We start from the raw sequence: 17,872 nt of genomic DNA, 5'->3' as shown, positions 1-17,872 counted from the left end.
AAAAAAAAGTTGGGAAACCTAAAAATTGATAAGTCCTCTAGACTAGACAACTTTTATCCTATAGTTTTAAAGGAACGTAATTGTTTAAGTTGTGAACCACTAGCTAATATTTTTTATAGGTCCCTGAGTAGTGGAAGATTGAAAGTTGGCTAATGTTAGTCTAATATTTAAAGATGATGAAAAATACTGGGTTCTGGGCTGGGTCCTCTGCTGTTTGTGATTTCTAGTAATGATATTGACTTTGGAATGATTATGAAAATATTTAAGTTTGCAAATGACATTAATATTTTTGGGTGGCTAACTGTATCAAAGATGCAGCAGACTTACAGGGAGATTTAGCTCATTTGATGCATTGGGCCAATATGTGGCAGATGATGTTTAACCATCCAAAAAGTAAGGTAATGCATGTAGGTTTTCAAAATTCAAATTATTGTTATGATTTAAATGGAAATACATTAAATACTGTGGTTGAAGAAATAGATCTTGGTGTTGTTATCGAAAAAAACCACTTAAGTCATCTAAACAGTGTATTGTAGATAGAAATAGGGCTAATAGGATTTTGGGTAGCATCTATAAAAATATTGAATACAAAACAAGGGATATTATTGTTTCACTGTATAGATCACTTGTAAGGTCTCATTTAGAGTACTGTGTACAGTTTTGGGCTCCTTCCCTCATGAAGGTTTGTTTGTTTTTGAATTTCGTGCAAAGCTACACGAGGGCTATCTGCACTAGCAGTCCCTAATTTAGCAGTGTAAGACTAGAGGGAAGGCAGCAAGTCATCACCACCCACCGCCAACTCTTGGGCTACTCTTTTACCAACGAATAGTGGGATTGACCGTCACATTATAACGCCCCCACGGCTGAAAGGGCGAGCATGTTTGGTGTGACAAGGATTCGAACCCGTGACCCCCAGATTGCGAGTTGAGTGCCTTAACCACCTGGCCATGCCGGGCCTCCTCATGAAGGACACAGAATTGTTGGAGAAGGTTCAGAGAATAGCCACTAGGATGATACCTGGGATGGTGGGATTGTCCTATGAGGAGAGACTAAAATCTCTAAACTTATTTTCTCTGGAGAGAAGGGTCAGAGGGCATTTGATTGAGGTGTTTAAGATTACTAAGAGTATTAATAATATAGATCCATCAAACTTTTTTGTGCTTAGCAATTAAAACAATAGGACAAGGGGTCATAAATTCAAATTTTTGTAGCACAGGAGTCATCTGCAGTTTAGACAGTATTACTTTTCAAGCAGGATGATTGGCTTTTGGAATGAACTGCCTTCAAGGATGGTAGTGGCAGAAAATTTAACTGAGTTCAAGAAAAGATTGGATGAATACATGGGTAGTAAGGGGTGGTTATAGTTGGGAGCTGGGAGAGACATCCTTGATGGACTAATAAGCTCCTTTTTGTCCCTTTAAAATTTTATGATTTATGAAAATGTAGGATTTTGAGGTCACTCTTATAGATCATCCCCCAGCAAACACACTACGTATTTACTAAGTAGTGACCCGGTAGTGGTTTGGCAATGTCTGAATAATACATATCACATACGTAGTAATAACATAACTTCATAACTTTGTGCCACTACGTAATAACTTGACATTTTATATACGTAGTCAGAATGTAACTTTACAATGTATGTAGCTAGTGTTATTACATTGCATACGAAAAGCAAAAGAGTGTATCACCTGGCAGTGCAACTTATACGCTATTACATATTCTACATGTAGTATTTCCTTTTGGTGTTTAAATATTAGTTTCATATTTAATGTCACATTCAAATAAAAATATTATAAATCATATAAAATATTATTTTCCATAAGTGTGAAACTACAGGAATGACACGAATAGTTTAATTACACCAAGTCTGAATTAGAATATTTCAACTGTCCAGCATTCTTGACCAGCAACTTTAAATCTCCAAAACACTTCATCATCCAAAGGTATGTAATGACAAGATATGCTTCCTAACATCCATACAGAGTTTGTAGAAAGTTTAAGATGACTAACTAAAAAAAGGAGCACGAAAGCATTCTTGACAGTGTCAGAGGGAATAATGATGGTGTTAATGTTGAATGCTCAATATTCATGTTGATTTATTAGAAAGGTTTGGGTTTTTATTTTTTTTTTATAATTTCAGTGATATAACAGCAAAACAGTTTAATTCAGAAGTTTTATGGCACTGAGTTGTAGCCAAATACAAAATAAAATTTACCAAGTAGTTTTTCAGCTAAGCCTTACGTTAAATTTATGTATTAGGCCTAATGCTGAGACTTCAAATAGGCCTACTATTACTTCAATAATTGGGTTTCCACAATAAACAACATTTATATACATTTCTATCACCACTAATGATATGGTATTGATCTATCACGTGATTGTTTTTTTATATATTTCAGGGGTAGAATCTGTGACAGCTTGTAAGTTGTAACCACTCCAATGGGGGATAATGAAGGAAGAAAGAGCAGCTTCACTGACAGTAAGTAAAATAGTAAAGTTAACATAAATAGACCTTTTAACCAAACAAACCCTTATGGAACCAATTAAAGAAAAATTCTCAAAGCTTTACAAAAATAAATCAGCACACATCAATATAAAATGATTATTGCTTTACACTAGTATTTTTAAGGTTCCAATACTTATATATATATTTGCCCAATATTCAGATTGCTGTGCTCAATAAAATAAACTTCTATATAATGCAATTAAAAGTTGTGGCACCAGGGTGTCAGAGTTAGTAACCCAGCTCAATTCTTGGTGGCCTGGGGTGACCAGATCACCAGTTAAGGGCTGCACTGCTTTTATCTGCATGCAATATTATGTTAATTTGGTAGCTACTGTTCTATTAGATTACCAGTGGCAAGTATTAATGAAGCTGGATGAAATCATCACCAGCCAAAAAAAACCACACAGAACTTCTCCAATAACTTGCCAGTAAAGGGAGAGTGGTTTCACAAGCCCAGCCACAAGAGGTGGAAGTAGTGGAGGAACCAATGGATACATGGGAAGACCTGGACCAAATCTGTACCAAGCTATCAGAAAACCCAGGCCAGAGAAAAACTGGTAAGTCCTATAATTAATAGTTTTTTTTCATTGATACTTATTATCATGCATATAAACAGTTTAGACATATCAAATGTATGCAAATTTGTAAATGTAATCAATCATCCACCTGATCAAATGATGTAACAATTTTTCAGGTTGCTATCCCCTGTGTGCCTTGGGAGGGAACAATTTTGGGGATTCTGTACGAAGAATGTTTAACAAGATGGGGCCTTTCCACCTGTGGTCCGGCTTCAACATCAAAGGCACGAAGAACAAGAAAGGATTCCAATACTTTTCACTGTACAAAATAATTATCAGTATGTGTATCTGGATATTTTCAGCTGTAATCGATTATTATTTTGGTACAGTAAGCATGGTAAAAACCAACTGTGTAATTATAAAAAAGAAAATTATCCATTTTACACAGCTTTGTGAAAATAAGCCCAGTAGTAGACTGACTGTGCAATGAAAGCAATAATATTCAGAAAGGGTCAGATAGGTAACAAGGAACAAGCCTGTTTATAAGATATCAATAACACACAAAGTTTGTATTAGATGATGTACTTTAATACCTCATTACCACATTTATAAGTCCTATTATTTTCTTAAATTTGTCCAGTGTTATAAAAGGTAAAATCCTAGCTTTGTTAAGTTTGAAAATGTTATTGTAAGTTGCAATAATGAACTTTTTAATGATTTAATAGAAGCGTGTAAACAAATTCACCCCAAATACCAGGATGCTGAGGTTGAGCTACAGCTGGCATAAACTTTTAAGCATGCACCGAACAAGTGTTTGTTTATTTGTTTATTTTGAATTTCTTGCAAAGCTACACAAGGGCTATCTGCGCTAGCCATCCCTAATTTAGCAGTGTAAGACTAGAGGGAACGCAGCTAGTCATCACCACCCACCGCCAAATCTTGGACTACTCTTTTACCAATGAATAGTGGGATTGACAGTCACATTATAACGCCCCCACGGCTGAAAGGGTGAGCATGTTTGGTGGGACGGGGATTGAACAAGTGTGATGGATACCTGTTCCTAGTAAATATATTGACAAATAAAGTGATGCACTTGTATTAGTCAAAACTTTTAACTGATATATATACACAATAAAATACAGCAGTTAAAATATACAGAATATAATATAGTCAAATTTGAAATGCATTCAAGACAAAAGAAAAATAGAGAATACAATGACATCACTGCTCAGTCATGTACCAACTTTATCTGAGCTTCATATTGCATGAAACAAAATATTCATTTTTGGAATAAATTTAGGTGCAACTTTATTTGTATAGCAGGTGTTTATAATGATTAATTTAATCAACACTATTTCAGCATATAATAATATTATAGTCATTGGCAGAAAGATGAGAATACAAATCTCAGACCTTTTGATTTCTGATTTTATTGGTAGCTATATTGGTCTGTCAAATCGAACTGGTCTTTTATACTTACAGACATGCACTGCTTTGATATCTCCCGGAACACCCACACTAATACAGTCTAATCCAGATGAAAAGACTATATTAGAATTATAGAGATGAAAATTGTATAATTGGTTTTTATAATTGAAACATTGTATCAAAAATGTGTATAATTTGTTTTTGTAATTTTTAACATTGTATCAAAAATACGTATCAGATCTAGTTCACAAAAACAAAATTCTCTCTTACCTAAAACCATAGTAGTGTTAAAAATACAACTGAATTATGCTACACACTGTATGAAAGAAAATAATTTTAATACCTTTTCCTTTGTTGGTTCAAAAAGGAGAATTTTGTATAAACAGCATTAATTAATACTATTTACCTTGGGGAGGATTTAAGAGAGGAGGATTAAGGCAGTACATGTGATATCCTCGGTCACAGTCATCACAAAACAGCAACTGGTCCTATTGAAGAAAATATTGTTCTGTTCTAGTACAAGGCTTGATCCAACTTTGGGAAAAAAATACTCTACAAAACACTAATCAAGATATATGAAACATATTTGTATACTTATGTAATTTATGTAAATACTTTAATATAATGCTTGGGGTACTGACATCTGCATGAGGGTAAGATGAGGACCACTCCAATTCCTGGGGATTACACAGGATTGGCTCTGAGCTACAGATCCAAGAATTTTGCATTTGCTATCAAAAGGAAGTCTATAGCATGCAACCAGCTCCCGCGACCACTAAAAAGCTCACAGCTTAAAAACAAAAGATAAAATTTTCCTATACTGAAAATGTATTTCCGATAGATACTTCCCTCCGCTCAGAAGAGTAGCTATTCTCATTCATTGCTGCCCTCTATATGCAAACTTTTTTTATTACGCATGCCACAAGCCTTCTGCACCCCCTATTGGAATCAAATGATTCCAACGTGTCTCTCATGCAAAACATCATGAGTAACTTCTCCACCAATAGAAGAATAGTACACTCACATGATGCATGTGACTCCCTCTATGCACCTCTACCAAACTATCACTTCAAAGTTTGATAGACGACAGAACCACCAAAAATGACTGGGGAGGAAGAGTGAGTGGAGGGAAGTATCTATTGGAAATACATTTTAAGTATAAAAAAGTATAACTTCTGATACAGTACTTCCCTCCTCTCACAAGATTAGCTAGAATCCAACATTGATTAGGAGGAAAGACTGGTATGAGCAAAGAACAAACGAACCCCCCCCCCCCCCGAAAGCATCAGAGAGAGTCAGATCCAAAGAGGGGAACCACACCACTTCTGATCCAGGTACACTCTTTGCCCATATGTGGAATGTGTAAGAAGTTATGGTGGAAAATGAGAGGAGCACATCCAAGTTGGAGAGATTGCAGTAGGAAAGTGATCCTAACTGGAGAAAGATGTAGTAACTCAAGAAAAGTGGGGTGTGGCAGACCATACTCGGTAAGTCAACTACATCCAGAACCTCCTCGTGGGGTACTGACATCTGCATGAGGTTAAGATGAGGACCACTCCAATTCCTGGGGACTACACAGGATTGGCTCTGAGCTACAGATCCAAGAATTTTGCATTTGGTATTAAAAGGAAGTCTATCGCATGCAACCAACTCCTGCGACCACTAAAAAACTTGAGACCATCCTCGTGTTCAGAGATTGAGGGTGCAGATAGGTTGTGACAAACTGACAATTCCACAGAATGGAGTCAGAGAAGAGAAAGTTGGGCCTGACTGAAGCAAGTGTTGAAAAATACACCCAAATGCACAAGATATTGGATAGGATCTGGAAGGACTTTTCTAAATTGATCAATCAGCCCACCCAAGCAGCTTTGAGAAGGAGCTGATGAGTATGACTGACTGACTCCTGTTTGGAATGAGCCAGAAATAGCTGGTCACCCATGTAAAAATGGAAACACAGTCCCAGGACATGAAGATAAAGAGCAAAAGCTCTCACTACTCGAAAGAGAGCAGAAGCCAGCCAGAAGTGTAGGGTGCAAAATTCGTACACCAGCCCTCAAGGGACAAACTGAAGATAAGGATGAGATCGACCCAAGATGGGAATATGCAGATAAACATTGGAGACATCAATCTGGGTCATCCAGAGACCCGAAGAAAATGCTAACCAAAGAGTGAGGTAGGATTCCATGGTGTAATGTGGGAGGTGAACAAATCGATTGAGGTGGGACAAATCAATGACAGGAGACCAGTCTCTGATCGTTTTGAGAACAACAAACAGATAGGAGTAAAACCCGGTGAATGATGTGGAACAGGTTCAATAGCCAAAGAGGACAAAGAAGCCAACATGGAGGTAAGGAGGGAGAGAATATCCCAGAAAATCCCTCACGATTTCTGTGAAGAGCCCCAGACAGGGGATGGATCATGGAAAGGTACTGCAAAAGTCATGAGAGTAAGATGGAGGCAGGAAAATTGGGCATGGCTGAGACTAACAGGAGATTCAGGATCCACCCTCCACACAGGTAGAACTGCACCCAACAGTTGTTGGTTGAGATATGAACAGTTAGCCCTATAATATGCAAGGGCAGGCTGATCCGAGGTCCATGTTGGATGAGGCAAACTAATGCCATCACCCAACTGAGAGGTGAATTGTTCAGTAGGAATCTGAACGTCGGGGGAAGGGTTGGGAAATATGTTTATGCAATAATTAAGGATGTGGGTCATAAGATATGGGAGCAATGGATAAAACATCACATACCTGAGAAATAAAGTCCGAAAAAACCGTGGAAGGCTGAACAGAATCCTCAGGAAGGTTATGGAAAGTAGGGGAAAACAGGCAAAGTCCTCATCAGCTTGCCCAGGTTCAATAGATTCAGGAGAAAGAGGGGCAATTACTGGAAATATAGGTTGACCCATATAATGTTCAATATTCCTGCAAATCTCACGATGGGTTGCCTGCACCTGAAACCTGTGGTAAAGCACCTTTCGAATGTGACACACCCGAAGCGGTGACATGAGCTTTGGAATTCATGTTGCATCAGTTGACAAAAGCATTTGAAGTAAGAAATAAATGCAACTAGAACATGGGTAATTGAACCTGAAAGCTTTAAAAAAAACTGAAATTCAACCACTTCAAGAACTAATTCAATCCCAAACACTAATCAAGATTAAAATAGAAAGACGTCCAAGTGCAATCACTGCCAAACGAGAAGTGATAGTTTGGTAGAGGTGCATAGAGGGAGTCACATGTTTCACACGAGTGTACTATTCTCCTATTGGTGGAGAAATGATGCATGATGATTTGCATGAGAGACATGTTGGAATCATTTGATTCCAATAGGGGTGTGCAGAAAAGTATGCCATGCGTAAATAAAAAAGTTTGCATATAGAGGGCAGCAATGAACGAGAATAGCTAACCTTGTGAGAGGAGGGAAGTACCATATCAGAAATATGGTTTTGAAAGAGGATAAACAGGTAATCCCAGCTCCTTGTCATCTATTTATCTGAAGGTATCTCATATAACAACACCCAATAGTTCAACACTATTACAGGATTTACTATTCATCCTACTAGCAACAGAATAATGAGTATTTTACAGCTTTGTATAGAGTCATATTTTCTACAATATCTACTATACAATCACACCAAGGTATCTTCCAAATAAACCCACAAGAACCACAATAATGTCATGGTATGTTCTTAATACACCTACTAGTAGCAAAATCATGTCATGTTCTCACTAGAACCCAATAATGTCATGGTATGTTCCCAATACACCTACTAGTAGCACAATCACATTAAGGTATGTTCCTAATACACCTACTAGTAGAACAATAATATCATAGTATCTTCCTCCTATACCTACATCACAGCGCAACATATCATAGCATCTACTAGTAACACAATAATATAATAGTATCTTCCTGCTAACTTCATTAGTAGCACAATCTGATCATTCTATCTTCCTACAACACCCACTAGCACCAAAATCATTTCAAGGTATCTTTCTGCTACACTCACGAGTAGCACAATCATATCACCGTATCTTCATACAACACCCACTAGTAGCAAAATCATGTGAAGGTATCTTCCTGCTACACCTACTAATAACAATATCATATCATGATATCTTCCTGCTATAACTATTTGTAGCACAATCATATCACAGTATCGTCCTATACGTACTAGTAGCAAACATCGTATCAGGGTATCTTCCTACTATACTTACTAGTAGCACTATCATATCATGTTATCTTCCTGCTATACCTATTACAAGCAAAATCATTTCAAGGTATTGTCCTGCTACAGTCACTAGTAGGATAATCATATCATATCTTCCTACTACACCTACTAGTAGCACTATCATATCAGTATTTTTTTTACTACATCTACTGATAGCAATATGATTTCATGTTGTCTTTCTGCCATACCAACTGGCTAGTAGGAATATCATATCATAATATATTTCTGCTACACTCAATAGTAGCACAATCAAATCATAGTATCTTCATACTACATCTATTAGTAGCAACATCATATCCTGGTGTCTTCCTGCTATATCTAATAGAAGCAAAATTATGCCATTGTATTTTCATAGTACACCCACTAGTAGCACAATCAAGTGGGGGTATCTTCTTGCTACGCTTACTAGTGGCAAAATCATATCATATTATCTATATATTATACCTACTAGTAGTAAAATGATCTATCTTCCTGCTACACCTACTAGTAGCATAATCATGTCATTGTATCTTCTACATCTTGTAATTTATACCCTATCTGTTCATGTTGTGTAGAACAATGTTTTACATATGATTCAATCTGAGCATCTATTAATAACCACTGTCATTAACTGCCCCAATGAAGAGTACAGTCACAAAAATGTTGGAAAAAAAACAATAGTTACCTTCACAGCTGGCAACAATATCAATAATTATGATAAAATGTGCAATACCAGTTTGATTAATCTTTATGTTAAATTCTGAGAGTAAAATCTGTTAAACAAGTACTTACATCGTTATCTGAAGTACCACATAAACCACAAGACTTGCATTCGATACACTGCCAACGATAGTTTTTCACAGCTGCAGTCATGATGGGGGTAAACTGCAGACATGTGGGATGAGCTAATGATTAAATCAAACCATTAAGTCATTTAACTGAAGAAAAAAATTCCAACAAAAGTTTCTGTTCTTCATATTTTGAAATTAATGCCCCTGTGATATATTAAGGAATTATGAAAACAAGAAAATAACTCTGATAGCACTTGTACAGGCAAAAAAAATATATATTGTTAGTACTTTTTGACATATATACAAAAAAAAAGAATTCTGATAACTGTTATATATACTAAAATGAATGGTCATACTTGTTGCTGTTATGTATACAAAAAAGAATCCTGATAATACTTTTTACCTACACAAAAACAACCCTAGATACAGTGACTGATTTTCTTTATAATTTACTAAATAACACAGATGAACAAATTGTTCTGAACTAATCTACTGATGCAAACTGTGGCCACCATAAAATTACTACAACAGTATACATACAAACACAGATAACTTATACATAAACATGTTCTCACTAGGATTACATTACATTGTCTCGCATGAACAAATTAGTAATTTCCATAATTTCACGAGAATGTACATGTCTATCTACAAGTAAATTAGCTTTCTAAAAATCTAGTCTGCCAAGTTTAAAGTTATAATGTTCTTAATTCAAAATTCTTGCTTGTGACAAACTATTGACATCATAAATACAGTGCTATGAATTAAGTTTCTATTTGGAAAATGAACCATATCAATCAAATTCCTCATCTACTGTGCTTATCCTATCCCCCCCTTTTTTTCAAGTATAAATTTCTTTGAGAAATAAACATCATCAAATATCCAACTGCACAGCATGAAAACAAAGAATATGCCTTGTCCAAAATGTCCATACACGAATACGGAATATAATAAAATCGCCGATTATCTTATTCACCTGAACAAATGACTTTTTTTAAACATCACAGTCTAAGCTTTCAATGTTGATATGTAACAACTTATCTCTACAAGGACCTTATCTAATAATTGAACCACTTAAATTCTAACTTTACAATGTCTAATATATCCTTTAATCACACCTCGTGTGAACTCTTTCCTTCATATTTCCCTGACATGAACCTCCAACATATAGTCAACAAACCCAGCATAACTGATGCTTCTTGAAGTATCATTCTTATCAACAGAAGAAATACAGGGAAGATGGGAGGATAGGTATCCATTTAAACAAACCTGAAGTGAGAGAGAGCGGTGCCCATCACATGTAAAGAAAAGAAGCTTGGGTTTCAAATGGCTCTCATCATGTGTGGGTCAAGAGCTTTATAAACTGATATTTGCACATAATACATGCAGAAATATATTAAGAGGGTTTAGTTGTTTGGATCATTCCTTATAGTTAAGAAGATTTCATTAAACCTAATGTAATAAGTTTTCTGTATTTATTAATCCTAATGTAATAAACTTTCTGTATCTATTTTTACCCACTTTTACAGTTCTTTTCAGTAATTTTCTGTATCCTTTTAAGCAGTTACTTAGAACATTAAGGCTTACTGCAAACAAGGTCTAACACAGCACCCTTGTCAGCAAAATGAAACTTTTAGGGCAAGATGGCATAACAAAGCCTATCTAAACTTGTTCCACAAACAAAATTTATTTTCCTACCATGTTCATGCTGTATCCCAGATGGGCTGATGATACCTGGTACTGGGCAAAAATCCTCATCAGTACTCCATATTATAACTGATATATGGTTGACACATTGTGATACATTCTTCTTCACTTTCACCCATAAGTTCTTAAAAATACTTTAAAATTATACATCAAATGAATAATAAACTAATAAAGGTTTAAATGAAATCAAGACTGTAACTGTAGTATAATTTGTCCACTGACACCTTTTCTTCTAGAATTGTATAACCACTTATCACTTTTTTCTGATCTTTACCTGAATTTCACTGTATTGGAAGCCTTACTGGCTTTTAAAGTTGAAAAGAATGGAAGAAAGAGCTTTCATGAGGTGTTTAGACCAACAGCCTATGGTTTCTTGAAGCTCACATGTGCAATTACATCACACTGTGACAACCAAGACTGAGAATCAGCAATTAGCTAAAAATTGATATTAAGTACAGTTTTACTATAGTTATTATGACAAATTAGCACTATTTTGTTCAAAACTTTATGACTTTCCTTCCAGGGGGCTAAGAATATCATAGTAATTTATACTCAGAAATAATTAAGGATATTCACAAACACCAATCACTTCATTAGGAGATTGCCAAAATCAACTTAAAATAAAAATCTGCAAATTTTTAAATTTATTCCAAGATACAAGATTAAATAATCTTTTGTACAAAATCAAACACTCTTTTAATGTTTAAAAAATCAACTAAAAGTTTATTTTCTACAATTTTTTTTTAATTCTATGTAACTTCACCCTCGAGGCTAAGTGCAACAAAATCAATTCCATGAATTACTTTTCAAACTTTTTGGGTAAAGAAATAGTATAACAATTTATAGATACTTAGGATACTTATAAATATTTGGAAGTAGATTAACAATATACAATTGCTGCAGGGTTGTAATCCACTGTCACTATTGACAAAGCATGAGCATGTGGCACACACTAGCCACAGCAGTGGATATGATTTCATCAACATCATATCCAACATGATTAAAAAAAAAAGACATCCTAAAACATATTGGGTCAGCTAAATTCTACACCCTAGAGACTGACAAACCTACAGATATCAATGTCTGTTAAAACATCATGATATATTTCAGAGCTGTCATCAATGAAAGGGTTGAATCCCGTTTTTTAACTCTGACCTAACTGGAAAATAGCTGTAGTTTTCAGACTTTGTATAACAGTTTATGTGACACTTTAACCACAAAAAAAGATTACTTTGATAATCTTTTAACACTCTTGGCACTGATGGTACCAGTGTTATTAATCTGTACATTTTCATTCACATTAGTTTGGCTTTTTTTTTAATAATTTTTAAATTACTTTGATTTCATATGGTGGGCCTCTTCTTGAGGTTGCCAATTTTCCATTGTGTCAAAAAAAACACATCTTTGTCTAAAATTATATTTTGCTACAACTTTGGACAGATCCTACATGACAAATGATTTGTTAATTGTCACTAAATACCACAACGTGGTCACGATTATGTTCATTTTTGAACAATGCTGTAATTCCTCATTGATCTTCTGAAAATCATATAAATTGATAATTAAATACAGAAAATATATCATGACTGCAATTAGAAATAATTAAGTAGTCAATTTTATTTATGTATGTTGTTTGGATAGGATAAGAGATAACATTCAACAGAGATCTGAGTCACTAGAATATTTTGTAATTGCCTACCATACTCATTAAACTTAACTGATTTGATGACGATTTGTTTACTTGAACGTAATTAAACAAAAAACTTGTGTTTATAAACATTGCAATTCAATAAAACTATAGCATATCTTCAAAAAGTAAAAGCACCATATCCAAACAAAGAACCAAACATTAACAAGATACCTTTATTATGCTTTAAGCAATATCCAGTCATGTGACTTCTTTGTTTAAAACTGTATAAATATTCCTTTGTCTATTTGTTTATTTTAGAGCAAAGCAACATTAGGCTATCTGCTGTGTCTGCTGTAGGAAATCTAACTTCGGCTGTCCTACTGGGGAGACTTCCTTTGTCTACGTAAACTACTTGTACCTGATGACAACAAAACCTTCTCCAAACATTGTATATTTGTTACTGTGTTAACTTGTAATAGTTTTCTTTATTATACATTCAACCTGACCTGTCTCAACTATATAAGCTTACTTTATCTCAGATTACCTCATGTCATCTCATTGAAAAAAATTTCTGTAGCTTTCAAACAGATATAATTTAATACACAAATACTTTTCAAATACAATTCACAACAAAAAAAAACCTTAACAGAAACTACAAAAACTATTAAACTTATATATCTACTCTGTCAATATGTTGTAGTTTAATTCTTGCTCCATCAAATCATATTTAAGCTTTCTTTAAAGCTGTTTCCAAACATGTGTTTCATTAGTAAATGGCACCATAACAAAGTTTCAAAATAGGCCTGTACAAAAACTAAGGAAAACCTTGAGAATTTATTTTGTATTTCAGTCTCCGAGTCAATTCTTTATTCTAACTGTAAACCTCCTCGAATTAGTTACTTCTGTACTCCACTCAAAACTGCATAACCTAGATTTAAATAAATTCATTTATAACTGGTGTTAAAATCAAACTGCAAATAAATATCCCACCGTCCTTCCATTACACCCTTTTGTCAAATCCAGCAAAATTTTATTGGCAATATATTACCCTCCTCTAAGCAAGTAAGATAAAAGTGGCAATCACAGAAGGTCTTCAACAACATTCAGGGACAGTGAGACTGCTGGAACACAAAGTACCATCTAGTGTAGCTAAGATAAGCAAAGAAATCAACAGAACAGTATGAAACCAGAAGCAACTGGTAACATCAGCAAAGGAACTGTCTTCTATCTTCTGTGAGGCAGCTAATCTTCACAAAATGGGTAAGAGTCTGGCAGCTCAACTCCTGGAATTGTCACCTAGCACTCAACTATAAAGACTTACACCATCTATTGACCACAACCATAATTACGTACTAAAACCTCTATGCAAAACCAATTGTTTATAAAGGCATTTTGTATTTTCCCAAATATTATTTTAACCCTATATGAATGGGAGTGGCTCTTCTGCACATGTTACATTCAAAAGATAATAACCTTGGTATCAATGTATGTCAATAAACCTGGCACATAAACAAGTTAGAATTTAAATTTCAATATTTATATTATCTAAGTTTTAAAACATCTTAATTTCAAAAGGAAACATTTAAAAAATTCTAAGTCTTCATTTTTCTGTCAAGTGACACATCTGAGCTCCAATTTCTCCATTTCAAAATTAGGCTACAGCAATTTCCATCAACTTAGAAAAACAAACTATACATAACTACGTGTAGTAATCTAAAATTACACTTATCTTCTTGATATTTGCTAAGATATCAATACAGTTGTCAAACCCATCAAAGAAGCCCATCTCCACTTTCTATCTTTGGAGATTGTTTGCTAATCAACTTTACATGGCCAATGAAAATGTTTATAACTAAGAGAAAGAACAAATTCTTCTCTTACTACTGTTGTTTCAGTTTTGACAGAGAGAAGAATCAGTAAACAAAAACTTCTTTGTTTTTGAGACATTCTATTATAGTTAAAGATAATTTTTTGTGTTCTGAGATGCATATTTGGAATCTACATTAGTTATTTTTTAACATTAAGTTTGTGAGACTCAACTAGTTTTAGGAAAAGATGAATTTGAGTGCAAAATATGCAAGTACTACAAATGCTTACTTTTTATGTGTATTTTTGTTGCTATATATTTTTTGACAAAACTAATCAAAATGTAAAAAATTATAAACTTCTCTGTCTAGCCTAAGAAAACTTCAGTAAAATAAAACTCTGACAAATCTTTTGTTGAAATACTTTACACTAATAAATATGATTTTTGTGCATAACAAATTTTTAAAGTTTACTAAAAGCTTGCTAAATTTTGTGATGATATACTTAGCAAATTCAGAGATCTGGTATGTATTATCTACACAGTTCTGGGGAATCAGTCTAATGGACTGATCCACTTGCAAGGCATTAATACACATTTTTACTTTAACAGTAAAGAAAATGATATTTACAGAAGAAAAGACAATGTAAAAAAATGTAAATTTAAAATTTCATTTGGGAAGGATAACTTAATTACACTTGGATGCTTCAATCATAACTGTTTTTGAAAATTCTACTATCAATACTGAAAAGAAAAAATGTTAATTAGTAAAGTATAAAACTCTTTTATATAAGTATAAAGAAGAAATACAAAAAATATAGCCTTATAAGCCATGCAATTCTTAGAAATATACAGAATTCTCAACTGCTTAATATGAGAAATGAATAAATTTCAATGGGAGATTCCAGCTGAACAAAATACTACCACCACAGTAAATCAAAGTTTTCCTGAAAAAAATGGAAAATGAGACAGAACATGATCCAAACCTGTAATTATAATTTGACACATACTTCAGCCAATTAAGCTATTTCATGTCAAATGCCACAAATCTGTTTTTGCTTAATGGTCTCGATTTTGACTTCTTCAAAAAATTGTAATTTACAGGATGGTGTACTATCCTTGAAAAAAATATCTGCAAATGACAACTGAATTTGCTTCACGAGCTCATGCTAATACAACATATTGCATTCATTTCAATCTCAAAAAAATGACCAATTAACATACAATCTGAACTGTTAACAAACTGTACCAGTGAGGCTAATCAACTACTTACCAGAACGGCCACAATCTGCACATGACACCAATTCCTCTGCCAATCTGGTTTTCTTGTTTTCACTGCTATCCCCCACACAGAAGTCACAGTAAGGGCTAGGAGATGCCAGTGGCTTGTCAGATATATTTTTCTGAGCTACCCAAGAGCCAGGGGAAAAAATTGTAAAAAAGCTTGTCTATAATATACAACAAAATACTTACAACTTTATTTAAAACAATTACAGAATAAATAAAATGACAATGACCCAGAAAGTTGAGTGCTGTTAAAAAATGGTCTCATCCCTTTAAGAAAATTTTAAAAGTTCTAATAGTAAATTCTGCCTTTTTTCTCTTGGTCAAGAAGAGAGTATTCTTCAAAAGCATTAGGCTCAAACTTCTGCATCATCATTTGGATTTTAACAGTCATTTTCTAATTATCCATCTAGAACACTAGCACAACTCAAACAATACTTTATGAAGACATGAATATTTTAGGGTATAAAAAACCAAAATAACCACTGAAAAAAAACTTCTACAACTCTTAAACACAGTAAATGTCTTTTGGTTATCATTATCACCAGTACTGTATAAGTTAATCAAAGATAATGACATAGAATACTCCACTTGCTACTTCAACAACAAAACCATATCATAATTATTTACTTGTAAAGAACATCTAATTTATCAAAACTTCATTTTTCGTTTTAGATGTATACAACTATATTTGTTGTACCAGTTTTTAAACGTAATTACTGCAGGAGCTCAAAGGCCTAGGGTAATCTTTAATCCATGGAAGGAAATGCCACAATGGCTGTAACTGAATGACATTTCAAACAATAGAGCCTGGTAATTTTTATATTGAAATGTTTGTTATAGTAAAATATGATACTTTCATCAGTGTGTACTAAACACTTTCCTAGGAGTAAAGACTTGCTCAATTAAAATTATTTTACTCAGTTTGTAATATTTAATAATCAGGAATTGTATATAGTATACATGCTTGGTTTTATGTATAATCAGCATGTGTTGGTGACAGGTTGGATTGTTTCTTTAAAAATACAACTTATTTAATTAGAAGGAATGCTTTTCTTCCATGTCAAAATGCAGTAAAACATTGTGATAGCACAGAAAAATATGTTTTCAAGAAGTCAAACCTATAAAACCTGGTGGCTTCAGGTGGTAGTTCAATTTTAAATTTTATATTGAATAAGTAAATAGTAATTTTAAAAACATACTTTTTAATTTTGATCACACTTTATGACATTAATTTTAACATGTTTTGATGTGAAATTTCAATCTTGTATTTAAACTAATTCATTGGAGTTATTGAAAGTTTTAACTTAAGAAAATTATTTTAATATGGTCACAAGATATCATAGCATGCACTGAACTCTGAAATTTGATATTGTTTTTATTTTTTATTTTTACACTACAACAAATATTCCCCAATTTTTTAGCAGGAGGCCACCAATGATCTTAAATACCCTGGCTGAGGACCTCCAACTAATGGTTTACTAGAAATTTTAAATAATAACCACTCTGAAGTACCTTATTGTCATTGCAATTTGTTTTTTGAAAAAAAACACCTCAAGCATAAACATACTTATTGCAATAAATAAAAGTATCACTGAAAATATTGCTTTGTCCAGGGTCACAAGTTTTAAAGAGAGTACTTCTAAATGAATTAGAATTACACTACACTAGGAAACAAATGGTGATACTGCCAAATATAGTTTTATTATGAATATCTTAATTAAATATTTCACTTTTTTTTCCCATAAATTAAATTTAATGAACTTTGGTACAATGATTAAAAGTACTAAAGAAGAATGAAATGATTCCTTGTTAAGAACTTATCTAACCAAGTTATCCACAAAACTACAGTAATCAACATTTCAAACTCAAGAAAGGTATCACAACAAGAAGTTTTAGAAACAAATACACTACATACTTGTATAAACTAAGTGTATATAAAAACAAATACACTACATACTTGCATAACCTTAGTGCATATATAAA

General features: G+C 33.7%; 1 protein-coding gene across 3 annotated transcripts in view; it reads right to left on the bottom strand.

Annotated features, from left to right (window-relative positions):
• The window catches only part of LOC106461931 (zinc finger protein ubi-d4 B-like), an 84,114-nt gene that overhangs the window by 13,305 nt on the left and 52,937 nt on the right, over nucleotides 1-17,872 (bottom strand). For all 3 annotated transcript variants that reach the window (XM_022389032.1, XM_022389035.1, XM_022389033.1), the window contains exons 6-8: nucleotides 15,876-16,010; nucleotides 9,463-9,575; nucleotides 4,862-4,943 (exon numbers count right to left, since the gene is read on the bottom strand). In XM_022389032.1, coding sequence (XP_022244740.1) covers nucleotides 4,862-4,943; nucleotides 9,463-9,575; nucleotides 15,876-16,010 — 330 coding nt within the window. The remainder of the gene's footprint in view (nucleotides 1-4,861; nucleotides 4,944-9,462; nucleotides 9,576-15,875; nucleotides 16,011-17,872) is intronic.

Source organism: Limulus polyphemus, unplaced genomic scaffold (assembly GCF_000517525.1).
Source record: "Limulus polyphemus unplaced genomic scaffold, Limulus_polyphemus-2.1.2 Scaffold1060, whole genome shotgun sequence".
Classification (NCBI taxonomy): domain Eukaryota; kingdom Metazoa; phylum Arthropoda; class Merostomata; order Xiphosura; family Limulidae; genus Limulus; species Limulus polyphemus.
Note: the sequence above shows the minus strand (reverse complement) of the source record. Positions and strands in the feature narration are given on the sequence as shown.